General features: G+C 34.2%; 1 protein-coding gene across 4 annotated transcripts in view; it reads right to left on the reverse strand.

The window, feature by feature from the left end:
• The window catches only part of ZBTB46 (zinc finger and BTB domain containing 46), a 136,551-nt gene that overhangs the window by 18,175 nt on the left and 100,439 nt on the right, over positions 1 to 17,937 (reverse strand). For all 4 annotated transcript variants that reach the window (XM_069072639.1, XM_069072637.1, XM_069072636.1 and 1 more), the window contains one exon: positions 3,799 to 4,083. In XM_069072639.1, coding sequence (XP_068928740.1) covers positions 3,799 to 4,083 — 285 coding nt within the window. The remainder of the gene's footprint in view (positions 1 to 3,798; positions 4,084 to 17,937) is intronic.

A 17,937-nucleotide genomic window follows, 5' to 3' on the forward strand; every position in this document is an offset into this window, starting at 1 on the left:
TGCTAAAAGAAATGAAGAGGGGAATGGCTTCAGAAAAACATGGAAAGACATATATGAACGGATGTAAAATGAAGTGAATAGAACCAGGATATCATTGTGCCCAGTAATAACAGTATTGTAATGATGAGATGATCAATTGTGAAAGACTTAGCTACACTGATCAATACAATGATCTAAGTAAATTCTGAAGGCTTCATGATGAAAAATGCTGTCACCCTCCAGAGTGAGAACAGATGAACTCTGAGTGTAAACTGAAGTATAATTTTCTCACTTTCTTTATTTTTCTTACTTTTTATCATATGGCTAATATGAAAAATATGTTTTACATAATTTCGCATGTATAACTGAAAAACTGCTTGCCTTCCCAGTGGGTGAGGGACAGATAGGAGGAAGAGAATTTGGAACTCAAAATAATAAAAAAATGTTATTAAATAAATTTTAAAAAGGAAACCTCTTGGGGACGGCTAGGTGGCATAGTGAGTAAAGTGCCGGCCCCTGAGTCAGGAGGACCCGAGTTTGGTTACGGCCTCAGAAACTTAACACCCACACAAAAAATCTAGCCATGTGATCTTGGGCAAGTTACTTAACCCCAATTGCCCTCCAAAAACCAAAAAAAAAAAAAAAAAAAAAAGGAAACCTCTTTTCTTTTTTCTTCTATGCTAAAACAGTTCTATGATCTGTGGACAATTTAGGACAATACTCTTAGTATCAAAGATTACTTTATGGGCTAACTAGATTTTCATGGGTGAGCCTGAGAATCTAATTGCTAGTTGTAACATGGTATTATGGAAATTCTAAGTTCCAAACTTAAAAAAACTGTCTGATCATTAATTTGGGACCTTTATGCTTTAATTTAGTCAGTCAAATAAAATAAATCTATCCATATACTCTGGTTTTCCAAAGGATAAAGAAGGCAGAGTTGATCAGTGTTTTTTGAATGCACATTTTCTGCAAGGCCTTACACTAAACACAATGGAGGACATATAAAAGTCAACTTCTTTTTTTTTTTTTTAAGCAATCGGGGTTAAATAACTTGCTCAAGTTTACACAGCCAGTTATTTTTTGGTGTGATGCTGAGTATCTGAGCCTGGATTTGATCCAGGTCATCCTGACACTGGAGCCGGTGTTCTTACTCGCTGAGCCACCTGGCCACCCCTAAACAATTGGGGTTAAGTAACTTGCTCAAGGTTACACGGCCAGGTGTTTCTGGGTGGGTGCTAAGTGTCTGAGCCTGGGATTCGATCTCCAGGTCGTCCTGACACTAGAGCTAGTGCTGTTACTCGCTATGCTACCTGGCCACCCCTAAAAGTCAACTTCTTAAGAAACTTAAGATCTATTGAGGAAAATGGGGAAAATACATATATGTAAGACTTAAGAACATTCAAAACATACAAATGAGTCTAAAAGACAATAATGTAAATTGTGGTCTTAAATACCACTGGGTTCTTAAATCAAATGTCATTAAAAATTTGTAAAGAAATCACATTGAAGAAAAAATTATTTTTACTAAGTGGAAAAATGATCTGTTTGGTGGGATTAATTAGGGATATCTCTAGTGATCAAGGTCATTTGATTTCATTTCAGGGAAACTACCTCATACTGTTTAACCTACCTGTCATTCTCCAATATGTTGCATCTCTACTAGTTAAACAAACAAACCAAAAACCAAACAAACAAAAAATCCCCAAATGCTCTCCAATTCATAGGATCTTAGTGGTGAAAGGGATTCAGAAGTTATCTAGTACAAATCATGGTTGTACAGGGGTCTCCTGTATAATATCTCTTTCCAGCCTTTGTTTGTAGACCTCCAGTGTGAGGGAAGCCACCATCATCTAAGGCAATCCATTCCACTTCCATTAAGAAATTTTTGCTTATGTCAATTATGTCAATGTCTCTATTTGTAAGATTCCTTAGTTTCTACCTTTTTAGGGATTCTATATGCTTGGAATACTTTCCATCTACTTTTTTTTTATCACTGCTAATATCCAGAAACCTTTAAAATCCAAAGATTGAAAATAATAAACATACTGCAGAAATCTTAATGATAAAATACACTAGGAAAGAAAATATACAAGATGCCTTTCCAATACTTAATTCAAAGGAATTACATTTTCTTTAATATCCCCAAATTAAAAATTCAAAAGAATAATCCTTCAGTCTTATTTAAAACAAAGTTAGAGAGAGATTTAAAATCCAGATACATTATTAGAATCCTCAGGGTAAAAATGACTGGTAACCTCTTCTTCAATCTCCAATATTCTAGTAGAAAAAAACTAAATCTATAGCATTCATAAATATCATAAAGTTTTATTCATAAAATAAAATTACAAAGTTACCCTTATTTTGTAAGGTTTAGAGAGATGGTGGAGACTTCAAGGCATCCCTCCTTCCTTGTATTCTGAGCAGATGCTAGCATATCATATATACTTAAGATGATTCAAGCGGTCTTTACAAATCAAGTAATAACATTCTGCTCTCTTACTTTCCTTAGCACTGAACACATTTAATCAAAATCCTCGTTTCCCATCTAATAAACAATCAGACATATTAATAAACCTGATTCTCTCTTATACCCCCCCTTGCCATGTAACAACTTAACACCCATCACTCAAATGTGAAAAAGCATACAAGACAGTGATGATTTCATTTTTTTCGAGTAATGTCATTTTTAAAAGTTATTTTACACACAATGTCATAAAAAACCTTTAGAGAAATCTTATATTGGAGAAAGTACAGACTGAACAACCTTAGTCAGACAGCTGTGTCATTCTGCCAATTTAATGCTTTAAGAACATCACAACAAGGAAGGAGTTAGTTATCACAAAGTGAGTGAAGTCTTGTGAAAGATAGTATGGTACAATCCAATGACCATAATCTAAATGGTCTTAACTTGGATCTCTCAACAAATACTAAGAGAGGAGAATATCTGCTTTAGAATATGCAAGCCACTAGATAAAAAAAGAAAACCATAGAATAAACTACTTTAATAGCATCAGTTACTCAATAAAGTAATATTGCCCTTAATTTTCATAATTTCTCAGAGTAGTTTATTAATTCTTCTGTATGTACAGAATTCAACTTAACACATCTAAGTCAAGCTAACTGAAAAAAAATCTCTTACATAACTCATTTGTAACCAGTATTCTCTGTTGAAATAAAAGTAGATATAAATACTTAGTACTTCTTCATTAGTTCTATTTTAAAACTGCTTTTCAATCATTCTCTTATACTGAAGTAGAATCTGAACAATTTGGCAGCAACAGAGAGCCAGCAGAGGGAGCACAAAACCTTTTAGAATTTATATTCTATTATATCTAATATATTTTCTCTAAACTTCCTAGAATGCTAAAGTTTCCCAAGGTAATTTGTTACATTTTTATGTTTAACCAAATTTTGGATAAAGTTTAACAGGAGCCTTTAAACCTGTGTTTGAAGTATTTTAAATATTACTAAATTTCAAAATAATTAGTTTACAATGACCTTAGCAATGATTACTGAGTGGAATATTAGCTAAACTCTTTCCTTTAAAAATTAAGATACAGATCTCTTCTTAAATTTTCAACAGATAAGCTTTCTCCCTTGATATTATTTTAAAAACCCAACATCTAAATATATGGACCAATTAGCAACTTAATCTTTACCTTAGAAGGAACACAAGAGTGCTCACTCTCAAACAGCATACTGAATTTAATAAATATAATGTGGTTTAAATTACTGCCTTGTCTCCCATGAGACTTTCAATATAGCTTTTGAAAACAAAAACAAAAGGAGAATAGGAAAAAATACATATAAACTTACGAGATAATGAATGTGTGCCTTTGGGCAAGTATTCAAACAGCAGAGAGCTATCATCTCCTAGCATATCTGCTTTGAGAGACAGCAAGCTGTTCTTACTCATGAGAGCCGCCCGTAAATTAGCAACAGCTGTAGCCTGATGCAGTGCATCTTCTTTCTCTGGGGTGAGGGGCTGAGACAGGTAGCTAGCTTCTCCTCCAAGGAGGGCCTCATCAGCATTTGCATAGAGGTCAGCTCTCTCCCCCCGGCTATCAGAGCTGCTGGGTTCTGTCACTGTCAAATCAGCATCTGTGAGATTAAAAACACTATTAGAAAACAGATTTTTAAAACTATAAGGAAAATAAGACACATTTAAGAAGACCAAAAATAATCGTCTTTGTTGCCAGAGTAAGGTTGCCCTACCAAACAAGAGTTTGGGCATAACTTAATAGCCAGTTTAATTGTATCTTATTCGGTATATTTAAAGCAAATCAAAAAATTCTAAACTGTCAGGAATTGGAATTAAAAATAAATCAAGTAAAACTTTTTGGTTCAATACTGGAAAGTAGGACATAAGTGGCATCCTATCCTAGCCTGCTGACTGAAGATCACAAGACATCTACATGCTACTGCAAAAACTAAAAGCATGAGGGAATGAGAGAGGAAGCTACATTTAGAACAATAAGGTAAAGAAAGAGGCAGGTGTCCATGAGCAGACGTGGCCTGACTCTGGCTTGAATACTGTGAAACACTTTGCTATGCTTCTATTTCTTCATCTATAAAAGATGAGGTTGCCAAGGCTTATGGATAGAAAATGAGATAGCTGCCAGGAACTAGGGAGACAAATGAGGTTAGGATTAGGGGTTCTCAACTTTTTATCCCCCCTTTTTTGTCCCCCCTTTCACAGTCTGGAGAAGACCATGGACCTCCTCCCCCTTTCTCAGAATAAAGTTTTCAAATACATAAAATAAAATACAGAGGATTATAAAGAAAACATCTGTATTGAAATAATGATGATGTAATTTTTTTTTCTCATAGAAGATCACAGACCCCTTAAAATCTATCCACAAACACCTTAGGTGTTTTCTGGATCCCAGGTTAAGAACCCTTAGGTTAGGCGACACAATTTCAGGAGGTAGCTGAGGTAAAGAAAATCAAATACTGGGTGAAAATTAGAAGGAAAATAAGATTAGTTAACATTTATACCCCCCAAAATACCATAATATTTATACCCCATAAAGTACCAGCATATCTTGTCTAGCACCTTAATTAATTCCAGGAAAACATGATATTTTAAGGTGAAGCAATTAGTTCCATAGGAAGTTTCTTATAAATGGGGAATTATCTTAATAAATTTACTGTGGGTTTTTGGTTATAATGTATTAATGATGTTAATGCAAAATGCTGTTGGTCAGGACAACTTTGTGCAAGGGGAGTCCAAATGAAAAAAGAAAATAATTTTTAAGAGAGTCCTTTCTTATACACTACAAAGAGTAGTATGCAGAGAAGAATGATACAAATAAGGTTGATAAGGGAAGACATGAAAAATAATGAGTCAAAGTATTTGGATAACTTCTGGAAGAAGGCTGTTCTGAAGGATTTCAGTTTCAATATAAATCAGTTTTAGAGAGAAAGAAAGGAGAATAAGAATAGAGGGAACCTGCTGACAAGAAAAAAATTAGTAATGGCAGACAATTAAAAGTGTGGAGCATTGCTTCTTTGGGGATATCCAAGAATGAGAGGAAATGCTTACTGGAAAGAAAGGAATAAAGAGAATAAAATGAAAATATCATGAGCAATCAGAACAAGACAGAATGCAAGAAAGGTGCTAGAAAGTTTAATTGTTAATTTTTCAGATTATATCTTTCCTTTAATTTATGACCTTTATTAAATGTAAGCCCTGATTCATGTCTTATTTATGCTACTAATATAGGTCCCAAAAAATTCCTTTTTTGTTTGTAATACTAAATCACTCAAAAGATATTAAACCTTAGTATCACAGATAATTGTTTTGTGCAAATAAGTTTCCATTTGGTTTCCTATTTCAAATTTGCATCTATAATAGCAGATCTGAACTAACACTTGGCATAAATAAGTTCCTACATGCTACCCAGCAGCATCAATTGTTCCAACTCAGAGAATATTAACCATGACAAGATATTCAGCAAGACATGCCAAAAAGATTCTAGCTTTAACAATGAGAAAGACTTCTGTTCCTTGTAATGCAATATAACTCATATGACTTATTCCTATTTCATATTTATATAGTATTTTATGATTTTCAAAGTGCTTTGATATATATATCTATAGATATAGATACAGATATATAACTTCATTTAACCCTGCTATAGCTATTTACACCAGAATCTTGTTCACATTAAAAAGCCTGCTATTTCTAAATATAAAACTACTTTAAAAGCATAAGAAAATTTTGGAAAACAATTTCTGGGCAAAAGAGCCTACAAGTTACAAGGTATAGTGTATAAAAAGCTGGTCTTGGAGCCAGGAAGATCTGAGTTCAAATCCAACTTCTGACATATACTAGAAGTCTAACCTTCAGCAAGTCACATAACTTCTCCCTGCTCTCTGCAACTGATGATGAGTTGCATAGAAAGTGCTGACTTTGATTGATGGAGGAAGTGCTCTTATCCTGAAATTCTCTATACCAGTCAGTCAATAAGCATTTTAAAAATATATAAAAAATTTTACTCATTTTTATCAGCCAAGATCTGCCTTGTGTCCCCACTTCCCCACCGCCATTCCCACTCCAGCCAAGTAGAGAAACAAAGAAAAACAAAACCCATAACAAACATATGCAGTCGATCAAAACAAATTTATACATCGTCGTCCATGTCCAAAAATCATTTTGTTTCATTATGCATTCTCTCATTAATCCTTTGGAATCCTGGAGGGTCATTAGGCTGATAAAAAGTTCAGTACAATGGCATACCAAGGTTAAACCCTCTATCTGAACAAGTGATCCCACGCCATCCGGTCTCCTCCAACAGACTGCCCCCTCAGGCATCCCTACTCTATCACTTATTTTTTCACATTCTTTGTCTACTGGCTTTTTCCCTACTGCCTACAAACATGTCCATGATTCCCCTATCCTCCCAAAACTCCCTCACTACGGTTTTCATCTCTACTATCTATTATCCTATATCTATTCTGCCCTTTGGGGCCACATTTCTTGAAAAGGTCATCTACAACAGATTCCTCCACTTCCTCTCCTCTCATTTTCTTAATGTCTTTTAACCCCATCATTCCACCAAGACTACTCTCTCCAAAGTTACTAATGATCTCTTTATTGCCAAATCTCATGGCTTCTCTCTCAAAAGAGAGTTGATTTCATCTTTGCAACATTTTTCAAATATGTTTTCAAATATCTTTTCTCCTCTGCCACTGCCACTATTCTGATACAGGCCCTCATTACCTTATGCCTAGACTACTGCAACAGACTGCTGTGGACCTGCTTGCCTCAAGTCTCTTCCCACTCCAATCCATTATTACTAATCCAATGATCATTCATCCACTAAAGAGATTTTCTGGAAGCACAGTTTGTTCCCCTACTCAGGTGGCCTCTTATTGCCTTCAAGATCACACACAAAATCCTCTGATGTTTAAAGCCCTTCATAATCTAGCCCTCTCCTACCTTTCCATTCTTCTTATACTTTACTCCCTGCCACATATTATTAGAATTAGAAATTTGAAATAATTTAGACTTGTTTCCTAAATTCTGCAACAGGAAACAGAAAATAAACAGAACTATTTCACTGATAATTTCTATAGCAAAACAGTGTCAGATTTTCACACTAGATTTACAAAGCAAATTATATGCCTGCTTACTGATAAAGAAGACATTTAAAGGGAGAAAAGGCCACCTATTAATGCTGAGGTCAAAGAAGTTCTCCTACCTTCAGGGTTTTTGTGATATAGAACCCTTTGGCAGTATAGGAAAGCTTATGAACCATTCCATTTCTCAGAATAATGTTCTTAAATGCATAAAATAATATACCTAGAATCACAAAGGAAACCAATTACATTGAAATACAATTGTTAATATATTAAAAAAAAAACCAAAAAAGTTTATGAACACTCCATTTCTCAATTCAGGGCATTTTCTCTGGTTGTCCCTCATGCCCAAAATGCTCTCCTTCCTCAACTCTACCTATTGACTTCTCTGACTTCTTTTAAGTCTCATCTAAAATCCCACTTCAACAGGAAGACTCTTCTAATCCTTCTTAATTCTAGTGCCTTCCGTCTTTTAATCATTTCAGCTTGTTTGTACTCATCTGTTTTCTTGTCTCCCCTATTAGACTGTGAACTCCTTGAGGGCAGAGACTATTTTTTGCCTCTCTCTAGCACAGTGCCTGGCACATAGGCATTCAATAAGTGTATATTAATTAACTGACATCATATTTATATACCATAACTTGTTCATCTATTCCTCAATTTATGGTTACCTTCTCAGATTTCCATCTTTGCCACCTCAAAAAAAGCTATAAATATTTTTGTGTATTCTTAAAATTTATTTTTGCTTAATACTAGTCCCTCCTTTAATTTACTCTCCCTCTAATTTTTCCATCCCTCTTATCCCTTTTATCCTTGTTGAATGAAATGTATTTCTGTATCCAGCTGTCAACAAGCATTTATTAAGCATCTAGTATGTGCCAGAAACTGTGCTAAGCCCCAAGGGTACAATGAAAGGCAAAACACCCCCAAACCCCAAAACATCAGTCCCTGCTCTCAAGGAGCTCACAATCAAATGAGTGAGACAACATGCAAATAATTACATACAAACAAGGTATATACAGAATAAACTGAAAATAAGAAACAGAAGGAAGGCTAAGTACTAAGGAGGATCAGGAAAGGGTTCTTGTTGGAAGTGAGATTTTAGCTAGGACTTGAAGGAAGTCAGGAAGATAGAAATGAGAGGAAGAGAATTCCAGGTATAGTGAACAGCCAGTAAAAATGTCTAGAGTCAAGAGATGGAGTGTCTTATTTAAGGAACAGCAAGGAGTCCAGAGTCACTGGCCAAAGATTATGGGATAAGAATACACCTTTGAAAGTAAGAGGGAATAAGGTGTAAAAATATACCAATAAAGTAACATATCCAGTTCCTATTTTTAACTACTGGAAAAAAATATTTACTGAGTAAAGCTGAGATCTACTGGAAGATCCAGCACAACTGTTAAGTAATATAAATGTAAATAATATAAACTTTTAACTTGGAAACCAAGTTGTTCTATTTAATATGTCATAGTTAAATCATAAGAAATCTTTAATCCCTTGCCAAAGTTCCTTGGCTCTGACTATTCTCTTAACATTTTGGTAAACCTGGCAGCTCAAATTTCCCAATGCTTTCAATTTACATTTTTCTTTGATTTCCTTTTGGTTCATGTGAACTAAATTCTAGCAATAATTTTAATAAAGAACTTTAAGAAAGAAGAACATGGAAAAATACCTCAAGATTCGATCTCTTCTAGAACTAGTTAGAGATGATCAATAATATTGAGAGTAGAGAATATTAATAGTTTTTTTTAAGCAAGATGTCAAACATTGGTCTTTAAAATCCAAACTCAAAGGCAAAATTAACATGAGACTTTCATTCAAAGTATAAAAGTCAATGTCTTTTAATGTCAATCATCCCAGCAATAGGAAGTATTTATTTCTAAGTTATAGAAAAGTGTATGGTTTAGTGTATAGTTTAGTTTACCCCTCCCTGGTCTAGTGGAGAGGTGTTGTAGATACTACCTCAAAAACATCTCTTAGAGGTAGATAAGTTTCTAACTGGGACCTGGAGTTAGAAAGACAAGTTCAAATCTGGTCTCAGACAAGCTATGTGACCCTGGGCAAGTCACTCTCTGCCTCAGCTTACTCAACTGTAAAATAGAGATAACAATAGCACCTACCTCACAAGGTTATTTTCAGAATCAAAGGAAATAATATTTGTAAAGCCAGCACAATGCCTGGCACTTAGTAGGCCCTTAATAAAGGGTTATTCCCTTCCTCTCTATTCACACCACAGACTTCCCAGTCCAAATCCTTATAGATTTTCAACTGGATTACTGTATCTGGTGTCTTTCTTCTTTATCCAAAATGTATCCTGTGCTCAAGAAACTTCAACAGTTCTTCATTGCCTATAGGATAAAATATAACTCCCATGTTTGGCATTTTAAATCCTTCATGATATGGCTCCAGTCCATATTTCTAGACAGATTACACATCACTTATTTCCCCTCACACCATCTACAATCTAGTCAAACTGGCCTATGTGCTATTTCCTGGACATTGCATTCCATTTTTCTCCTCCTTTGCAAAGGCTGCCTGGAAAGCTCTCTCTCTTCTTTGCCTTTTTGGAATCCCTGGCATTATTCAACGCTTAATTCAAATGCTGCTTTCTTCTTTACATCCCTAGAGCCTGGCAAAAGAGGAGGTGCTTAATGAATGCTTACTGATTTACTGATGTGGGGTCAAATCTTAATTCCATTACTGATTCACTATGGTATTTATGAATGTTATCATTTGCTTATAGTTTCTTCATCTGTAAAATCAATGAAAAAGTCTTTTTTAAGACTTTTTGAAGTTTTGAATTTTTTGAAACTTTTGAATTCAATTAATTAATTGAAAATAAAAAATATTAAATATTTGTTATTAAAGCCTTTATTATAAGCATCATGCCAGGCACTGTATTAAGCACTGGGAATATACAGTTGAAAGCGAGATAGTCCTTGTGTTCAAGGAGCTTACATTTAATAGGAGACAACACATATATGGAAGGAGATGGGAGTCACAAGTTGGGGGTGTGGGACTGCCACAAGGATAGGAATAAATCAGTTTATGCAACCTTACCTCATAGGGTTATGGTGAATGAAGATTAAATGAGTATATATGTGAAAGCAATTTATAACTCCACAATGCTACATTAATATCACATTATTAAGGACCTCACAAAAATTACATGAGGATATAGGATATGACCAATATTCAAGATTTCAGAGGTTGATTAGGTGGCAGAGTGGAGACACAAACCCATATGCGGACTCCAAACCTGGTATTCTTTCCTCTGTACAAGGGGTAGAGTAGAAAAAGTACTGTATGTTGCCTCAGCTCAAGTTTTGGCTCTACCACTTAGTGATGTAACCCTGGGCAGGGGACACATTCTCTGAGTTTTATTTTCTCTGTCTATAAAATGGGAGCAATGACACTGCCATTAACTTCCTCACAGGGTTATGAGATTATTATATGTGAGAAAGTACTTTGTCATGAGAAAATACTATATAAAGCTATTATTATTACTATTGTTAAGCACAGAAATGTCAAAATCCTATACCTACCTCATGATACCTTCAAAGCAAACAATTGCATTATTTCAATAATTCTAATCTGATAGCTTTATTTAATGATTATTTTAGCTTGTAAAGGTAAATCACAGAGAATTAAAAGGCTGAATTAACAATATAACTTCAAGGAAAGCCAGAAATTAAAAAAAAACCCTACAATGAAAATGAGTAACTTTCAAGGTTTTAAAAAATATTTTTTAAAAATGAAAACAACTGGGGTGGCTAGGTGGTGCAGTGAATAGAACACTGGCCCTGGAGTCAGGAGGACCTGAGTTCAAATCCAGCCTCCTCAGACACTTGACATAATTATTAGCCCTGTGACTTTGGGCAAGTCACTTAACTCCAATTGCCCTCCAAAAAGTAAAAAAAAAAAACCCGAAACAACTGAATGATCCATATTTAGTTACCCAACTGATTATAAAAGACACATTTTTTTTTTATTAAGTATCACTTGGGAAATAAAGTAGGGCATACAGGTGAGAAAAATAAATTGGGATGGGAGCCACAAAGATGTTTGACCCATTCAAAAAAGATTTCATTCTATTTTTTTGAAATAAAAAGTCTTGTAAAAAAAGTGATGAAAATATTTTTCTATTGTTGTTGCTTTTTTCAAAAAATGAGTGATAATTTAAAATTAAAAAGTAAAATTATAAGGTATGAAGCAATGTGCCAGTTAGAGAATAAAAAGGAACAATAAATAGGCCACATTACCTTAAAATTGCATTCCAGAAATCTGAAGCTAGGAAAGTTAATTTCAAGCCAAGTATAGGTGGCCAATTGTTGGAAAAACTTTGCACAACTACAAATATAATCCTCCTAAGCCACAGATCTGACTGCCCCATTTTCCTGTACACAAATCTTTTGAATGCCTCTCTATTGTTTCTAGGGCAAAATACAAATTCTTCAGTTTGACCTTTGAGGTCTTCCACAATCTGGATCCAACTTACCTTAACAGTCTTATTTTAGAATACTCTCTTTCAAATACTTGATACTAGATTATTAGCTTAGAATACTATATTATTAGCACTTTCCAGAAATCAGCATTTCATCACCTCTCTCTATGTGTTCATTTAAGCTGTCCCTTATGCCCAAGCTTCCCATCTCTACCTCCCAGAATATTTATCTTCCCTTTCAAGACTCCGTTCAGTTGCCACCTCCTTTGTTATATTTATATCCAGAAGACCCCCAGAGCACTGGGCCTGTAATCAGGAATAACTGATTTCAAATCTGACCTCAAGACACTTAATTGTGTCACTCTAGACAAGTCACTTGACTTTTATTTGCTCAGTTTCCTCACCTGTAAAATGGGGATAATTAAGAGTACCTACCTCACAGGGTTGAGAGGATCAAATGAAATAATATTTGTATAGTGCTTATAGCACATGGTCTGGCACATGGTAGACACTATGTAAATGTGTATTCCCTTTCTATTCCCCTTATTTCTCTTTCTCTCCTTAAATTCAAATTCAAATTATCTCATATTTAGTTTGTATCTCCAACTAGAACATAAGCTCCCTGAGGACAGGGAATGTTTCTTTTTTTGTCTTTGTTATCCTAGAACCTAGGACACTGCCTTGCACATTTATTTTTTTGATTGAGACCTGTGATTTCATCTGTGTGGGGAGCTCCAAGTGTGGAAATTTCTCTTACTGATGCAAATTAGATACAGCTATAATTTATATGATTTGCCCAGCATAATAAACCTAGTATGAGTCAGACATTTTACAAAGATTGAACACTTACTAAATGCTGAAGTAAACTGATAACATGTTTCATTGAGTTGTAGATAATGCAAATTCTTAATAGCGGACATATAGTTCTTACAGATCATCTGGGCAGAAAAGGAGAGACAATGTAATCAAGGCTTTTGTTTTGGTATTCTTTTATTCTTGTTCCATTTGATTCTTCAGTCTTTCAAATGATCTTTTAGCTCCAGTCGAATACTCAACCCCTTAAATCTGTCACTCATTTTTAAACCTAGCTTTTTATCTTTTTGATCCGCTTAATTGGGTACTTACCTTCTACTACCTAAAGCTTGACCCTTTTGCCACTAAATCCCAACTTTTCACACTTATTCCGTAATCTTTCTATTTCTTTTCATCTTTCCCTGCATGTTTGCTCTGCAGTTGATCTCTTGTTAACCTTAGGCTTATTAAATGCTGACTTTATAACAGGCCCTGTATAGTCCAACTACTAAATCATGTTCAAAGTCCATGATCATTCTAGACAGTATGAAGGCCTCCCAGGTACTCTGGAAACCTTCAGCCCTCCAACGGCACATCAGGTCCAAATTAATCATAGCTGGTTTCAAACAGAGACAAACCTGAACCTACTTAAGAGATGAATGCAACTGACCTAGCCTATATATATTTCAAGAATGAATCTCAGTTATTTCTCTCAACCTAAAATCTAATACACTTCATTTAATGAAGTTGTCAAATGAGTTATAGTTTCTCTCTTAATATTTGTAGCAAGAAATAAAATGGAGAAATTAAGTTATGAGCTAAGAAAATTGATCTAAATTACTTAAGTCAAAACAATGGAAGCAACCTAATCGCCTTTTCTTCTTAATTTAAAAAAATTATCTGGGTCAGTGGTGTCAAACTCAAACATAAACAGGGTCACCAAACTGTATATAAGGATCACTGCTAGCACATATTGACCTAGAAAATGAAATATCAACATTTTTTGCAGCATTTTTGCTTAATTTGTTAAATCTTCCCCAATTATATTTTAATCTGCACTTTTTGCAGCCCACAGGCTACATGTTTGACACCTTTGGTGTCATTTCTAAAAAATATTATCTTTGCAATGTTTTATGCAATCATTTCAAAAGTAAAAATTCAACATTCATACACTCCCCATAATCAGGGATGGAATATTGAAAACTGAACACTAGTAAAAGTATTTTTTAGTGTAATGAATAAGTCTCTCTATAAAAGGGAAGTGCATCTCAGTAGCACTTTCAAAATATTTTTGTGAGAAAAGAAAAGAAAATGTCTGTGGAAGTGGGAAAGTCAGAATAAAAAAGTACTTGAAGTATTCTTTAATGAACAGTATCATCCTGCCATGCTGGAAAACAGGTGTAGGAAGAAATAAGCCACCAGCAGTAGTGGAAACCTGTTACAAAACAAACATCAAACTCCTTATACATGGAATAGAATTCAAAATGGCTTCTCTGATCAGATAAATTATTCTCTCAGATATTTTTAAATGAAAACATTTTATGTTTTGTTATAGAGGCTAGATATTTGTTGGGTGTTTTAATAGCGCTTTTTTTTCACTTCCACTTGGAGTCAAAGGATCTGAATTAAAATCCCAGCTTTCCCATTTACTATCTGTGTGACTTTGAGCAAGTCACTTAACTTCTCTCAGTTTCCTCAACTGTAAAATGAGGAAGTTGGACTAGGTATCCTCTAAAGTTGCTTATAGCTTTACATCTGTGATCCTATGAATCCCAGGGAATTCCTTGAATTTACATTTATATATGTATATATATACATTATATATATATATATATACATTACTCTTCTCTGTGCTTATAAAGGTATAACAATTCTTTAAAATAATTAGGGTATCTCTAATAATACAGAGTTACTGTCAGAGGATATGAAAATGGTGCTCTTAAGATCTAAAGAATTTATGCCTCTTCTCTAAAGGTGACTAATACTCAAAGTAACTTTATTCATATGTCAGTCAAGTCTATTATGTGCGTGGTTCTTCATTAACAATGCTATCAGAAGAAATGTTCAGGGTGAAGTTTCACATAGGTACTTTAGAGTTTTCAGCATGAAATTCAAGCTCAATAATAGCAATTCAATACTAGCAAGAGTTGTTAATTTACGCTTCACTTTGGAAACACAAATGACAGTATTTGAAAGTCCTCCACAACTTGCACAGAATCTTTTCAAGATTAGACCAAAACAAGAAATAAATTCATTAATCTGAATTACATAATTTTTTTTTTTTTGCTTTTTTGGAGAGGGGAAGGTAGGGCAATTGGGGCTAAGTGACTTGCCTAAGATCACAAGGCCAGTTTTTGTGTGTGTGTTAAGTGTCTGAGGTCACATTAGAATTCAGGTCCTCCTGACTCCAGGGCCGCTGCTCTATTCACTGCACCACCTACCTGCCCCCACAAAATTTTTAAAACTTCCTTTTGGTAAGTAAAAAAAAATCCTTATATTTTTTTGCTGAACTTAAAAAATAACTATTAGCAATAACATGAACTAATAATAACTTGTTTTCTATAAAAGAACAATTTTAGAGGACTCACGAGGAAATATGCTACCCTAAAAGACAAGGGAGGGACTCAGGGTACAGAATGAGACAAATAATTTTGAACCTGGTCAATGAAGGAACTTTTTTGCTTGACTGTGCACATTTGTTACAAATTTGTTTTTCTTATCATTTTCCAATGAGGGGAAGTAGGAGGGAGAAAAACTGGATTTTTGTTAATTAAAAAAATAAAAGAATAATTTGGATTATTACCTAAATTCTACAGCAAGAAATAGAAGACAAAGTAAGCAAGATGACAATTTCCACAGCGGAAGAGTTTCAGATTTTCACACTAGATTTACACAGCATACTATGTTTCTGCCCACTGATAAAGAAGACATTTAAAGGCAGAAAAGGCCACCAATTAATGTTGAGGTCAAAGAAGTTCTCCTACACTCAGGGTTCTTAACCTTTTCTGTGATATGTAACCCTTTGGCAGTATAGGAAAGCCTATTGACCACTTCTCAGAATAATGTTCTTAAGTGCATAAAATGAAATACGTAGGAGCACAAAGGAAACCAACTACACTGAATTACAGTTATTAACATATTAAAACAAGCAAACAAGTTAATGGATCCCTGGTTAAAGAACCTTCATCTAAAGGAATGGTCGTGGAAGGCAAAGAAAAATATTGTGATTCAGAATTTGTTGCATATGGTTAAAATGTAGAACAATTCGATTATTTTCCTATTAAGAATCAATCCTGAATTGTGCCTTTTATGCATTTCCCAATGTGATTCTTAGTAAACTCTATACCTTCATGACAAAACTTCAAACTTTATGTTTAGCATTTCCTCTGGAAATGGGGGTGAAGTTATTTTACAATAAAATACTTGACACTCAAAATCTATAAAGAGTTGATAGTATCATGAGGGGCATTCTCCAAATACACAAATGATCAAAAGCCATGAAGAGTTAGAAATATAAACTGTCAAAAGCCCTATGAAAACTTGTTCAAAATGACTAATAGAGGAATGCAAATATAAACTCATCAAATTAGTAAAGATGGTAAAAGATGTAAAAATTCATTAAAGGAAAGAGGGGCTGTGGGAAAACAGGGATAATTTGACTGTTCGATTTGTAAATTGCCTCGACCTTCTTAAAAATGATTAGGAATTATGTAAGGAAAGTTACTAAACTATTCATATCCTTTGCTCCAGATAGCCTACTCTTGGGACTACACACTAAGGAGGTTACCGACAGCAAATATTTATAGCAACATGATAAAACTGGAAACAAAATATACACTGTATGCACCAGTGATTAGGGAATTACTGAGCAAATTATGGTACATGAATATAATAAAATGTTACTGTTATAAGGAATGACAAATAAAAACAATTTAAAAAATTCAGAAGATTTGTACCCATTGATGCCAAGTGAAGCAACAATTTACTTCAGAGCCAAGTAAATAAGTTTTTATACAATAACCACAATAACATAATGAAAAACAACACTGAAAGATAAAAGAAGTCTATCAATGCAGCAAATGAGATGCAGAGGATGGCTTTCCTTTTGGTAGAAAGCTGATGATGCTTCTTTTTACAAAGAAGTTTTCTATTAGTGAAGTTCAAGGGATGATTATTGGGAAGTTATAGCAATGTAAACAATCAACAAAATATTAACAAAAAATAAAAAGAGGAAAGGAAAACCCAAAGAGCAATGTACATAGTGTCTATAACAACATAAATAAAGACAACACTAAGAGACAACAAAACTCAGGTCAAATATATCTCATATTAGTAGTGTACTTTCAAAATAAAAGGAAAATTCTTTTTTTCTGATCTTCAAAAAGAAATATATCATCATTCGCACTCAGACCATTAAGTGGAATATATGTTATAGGGGTTTTGCTTTGGCATTTACTCAGAAATATCAGCTGTGTCAAAACAAAAGGTATTAATGAAATTTCGCAAAATTAATACAAAGCCCTGATTAAGTCAATGAGGTCCAGAAAAAGTTCGGTCAATCTAATTTTCACTTTTGTGCTTTCCACAGCAAAGGAGTCTACCTGTCAGCCCCTCTCTACAACCAGTTGTATTATTCTATTACCAGAGCTTCCTTTCTTGCCATGAAACAAGAAATAGCTTGCATATGGAATAAAAAACTGAATACTTCTAAAAACTAACTATAAGAATCTGTTCCCTATTATTCTGTTATCTTGATTACTTGATTACAACCCACCCCAAAAAATCATTTACAAAAGCCTGTTATTTAAAATTGAACACACACCCTAAAAGGAGGAAGGAATTCCCTTTGAGGAATCTCAGTCCAATTTGGGTGAAACTTTTGTTTATAAATTGGAAGCCCATGTCTATATCTAGAAAACATATTCTCAGAGTCACATGAATTAAAAATTAATGTGTAATTCTTTCAAGAATGTGAACATACGTTCTGAGAAAGACTTAAACTGCCTTTTAAGCATAGGCTGAAAATACTTTAATGTATCTGCTTCTAAGAGCAGAAAAATCTTAGTTTTTGCCATCTAGCTCAAAAGTTATTGGAACCTTGAATAAGTAAGGACTATTCTACTAAGAATCTACAT

This window comes from Petaurus breviceps, unplaced genomic scaffold (assembly GCF_028583685.1).
Source record: "Petaurus breviceps papuanus isolate PSGF00001 unplaced genomic scaffold, PetGlider_PUasm1.0 90847, whole genome shotgun sequence".
Classification (NCBI taxonomy): domain Eukaryota; kingdom Metazoa; phylum Chordata; class Mammalia; order Diprotodontia; family Petauridae; genus Petaurus; species Petaurus breviceps.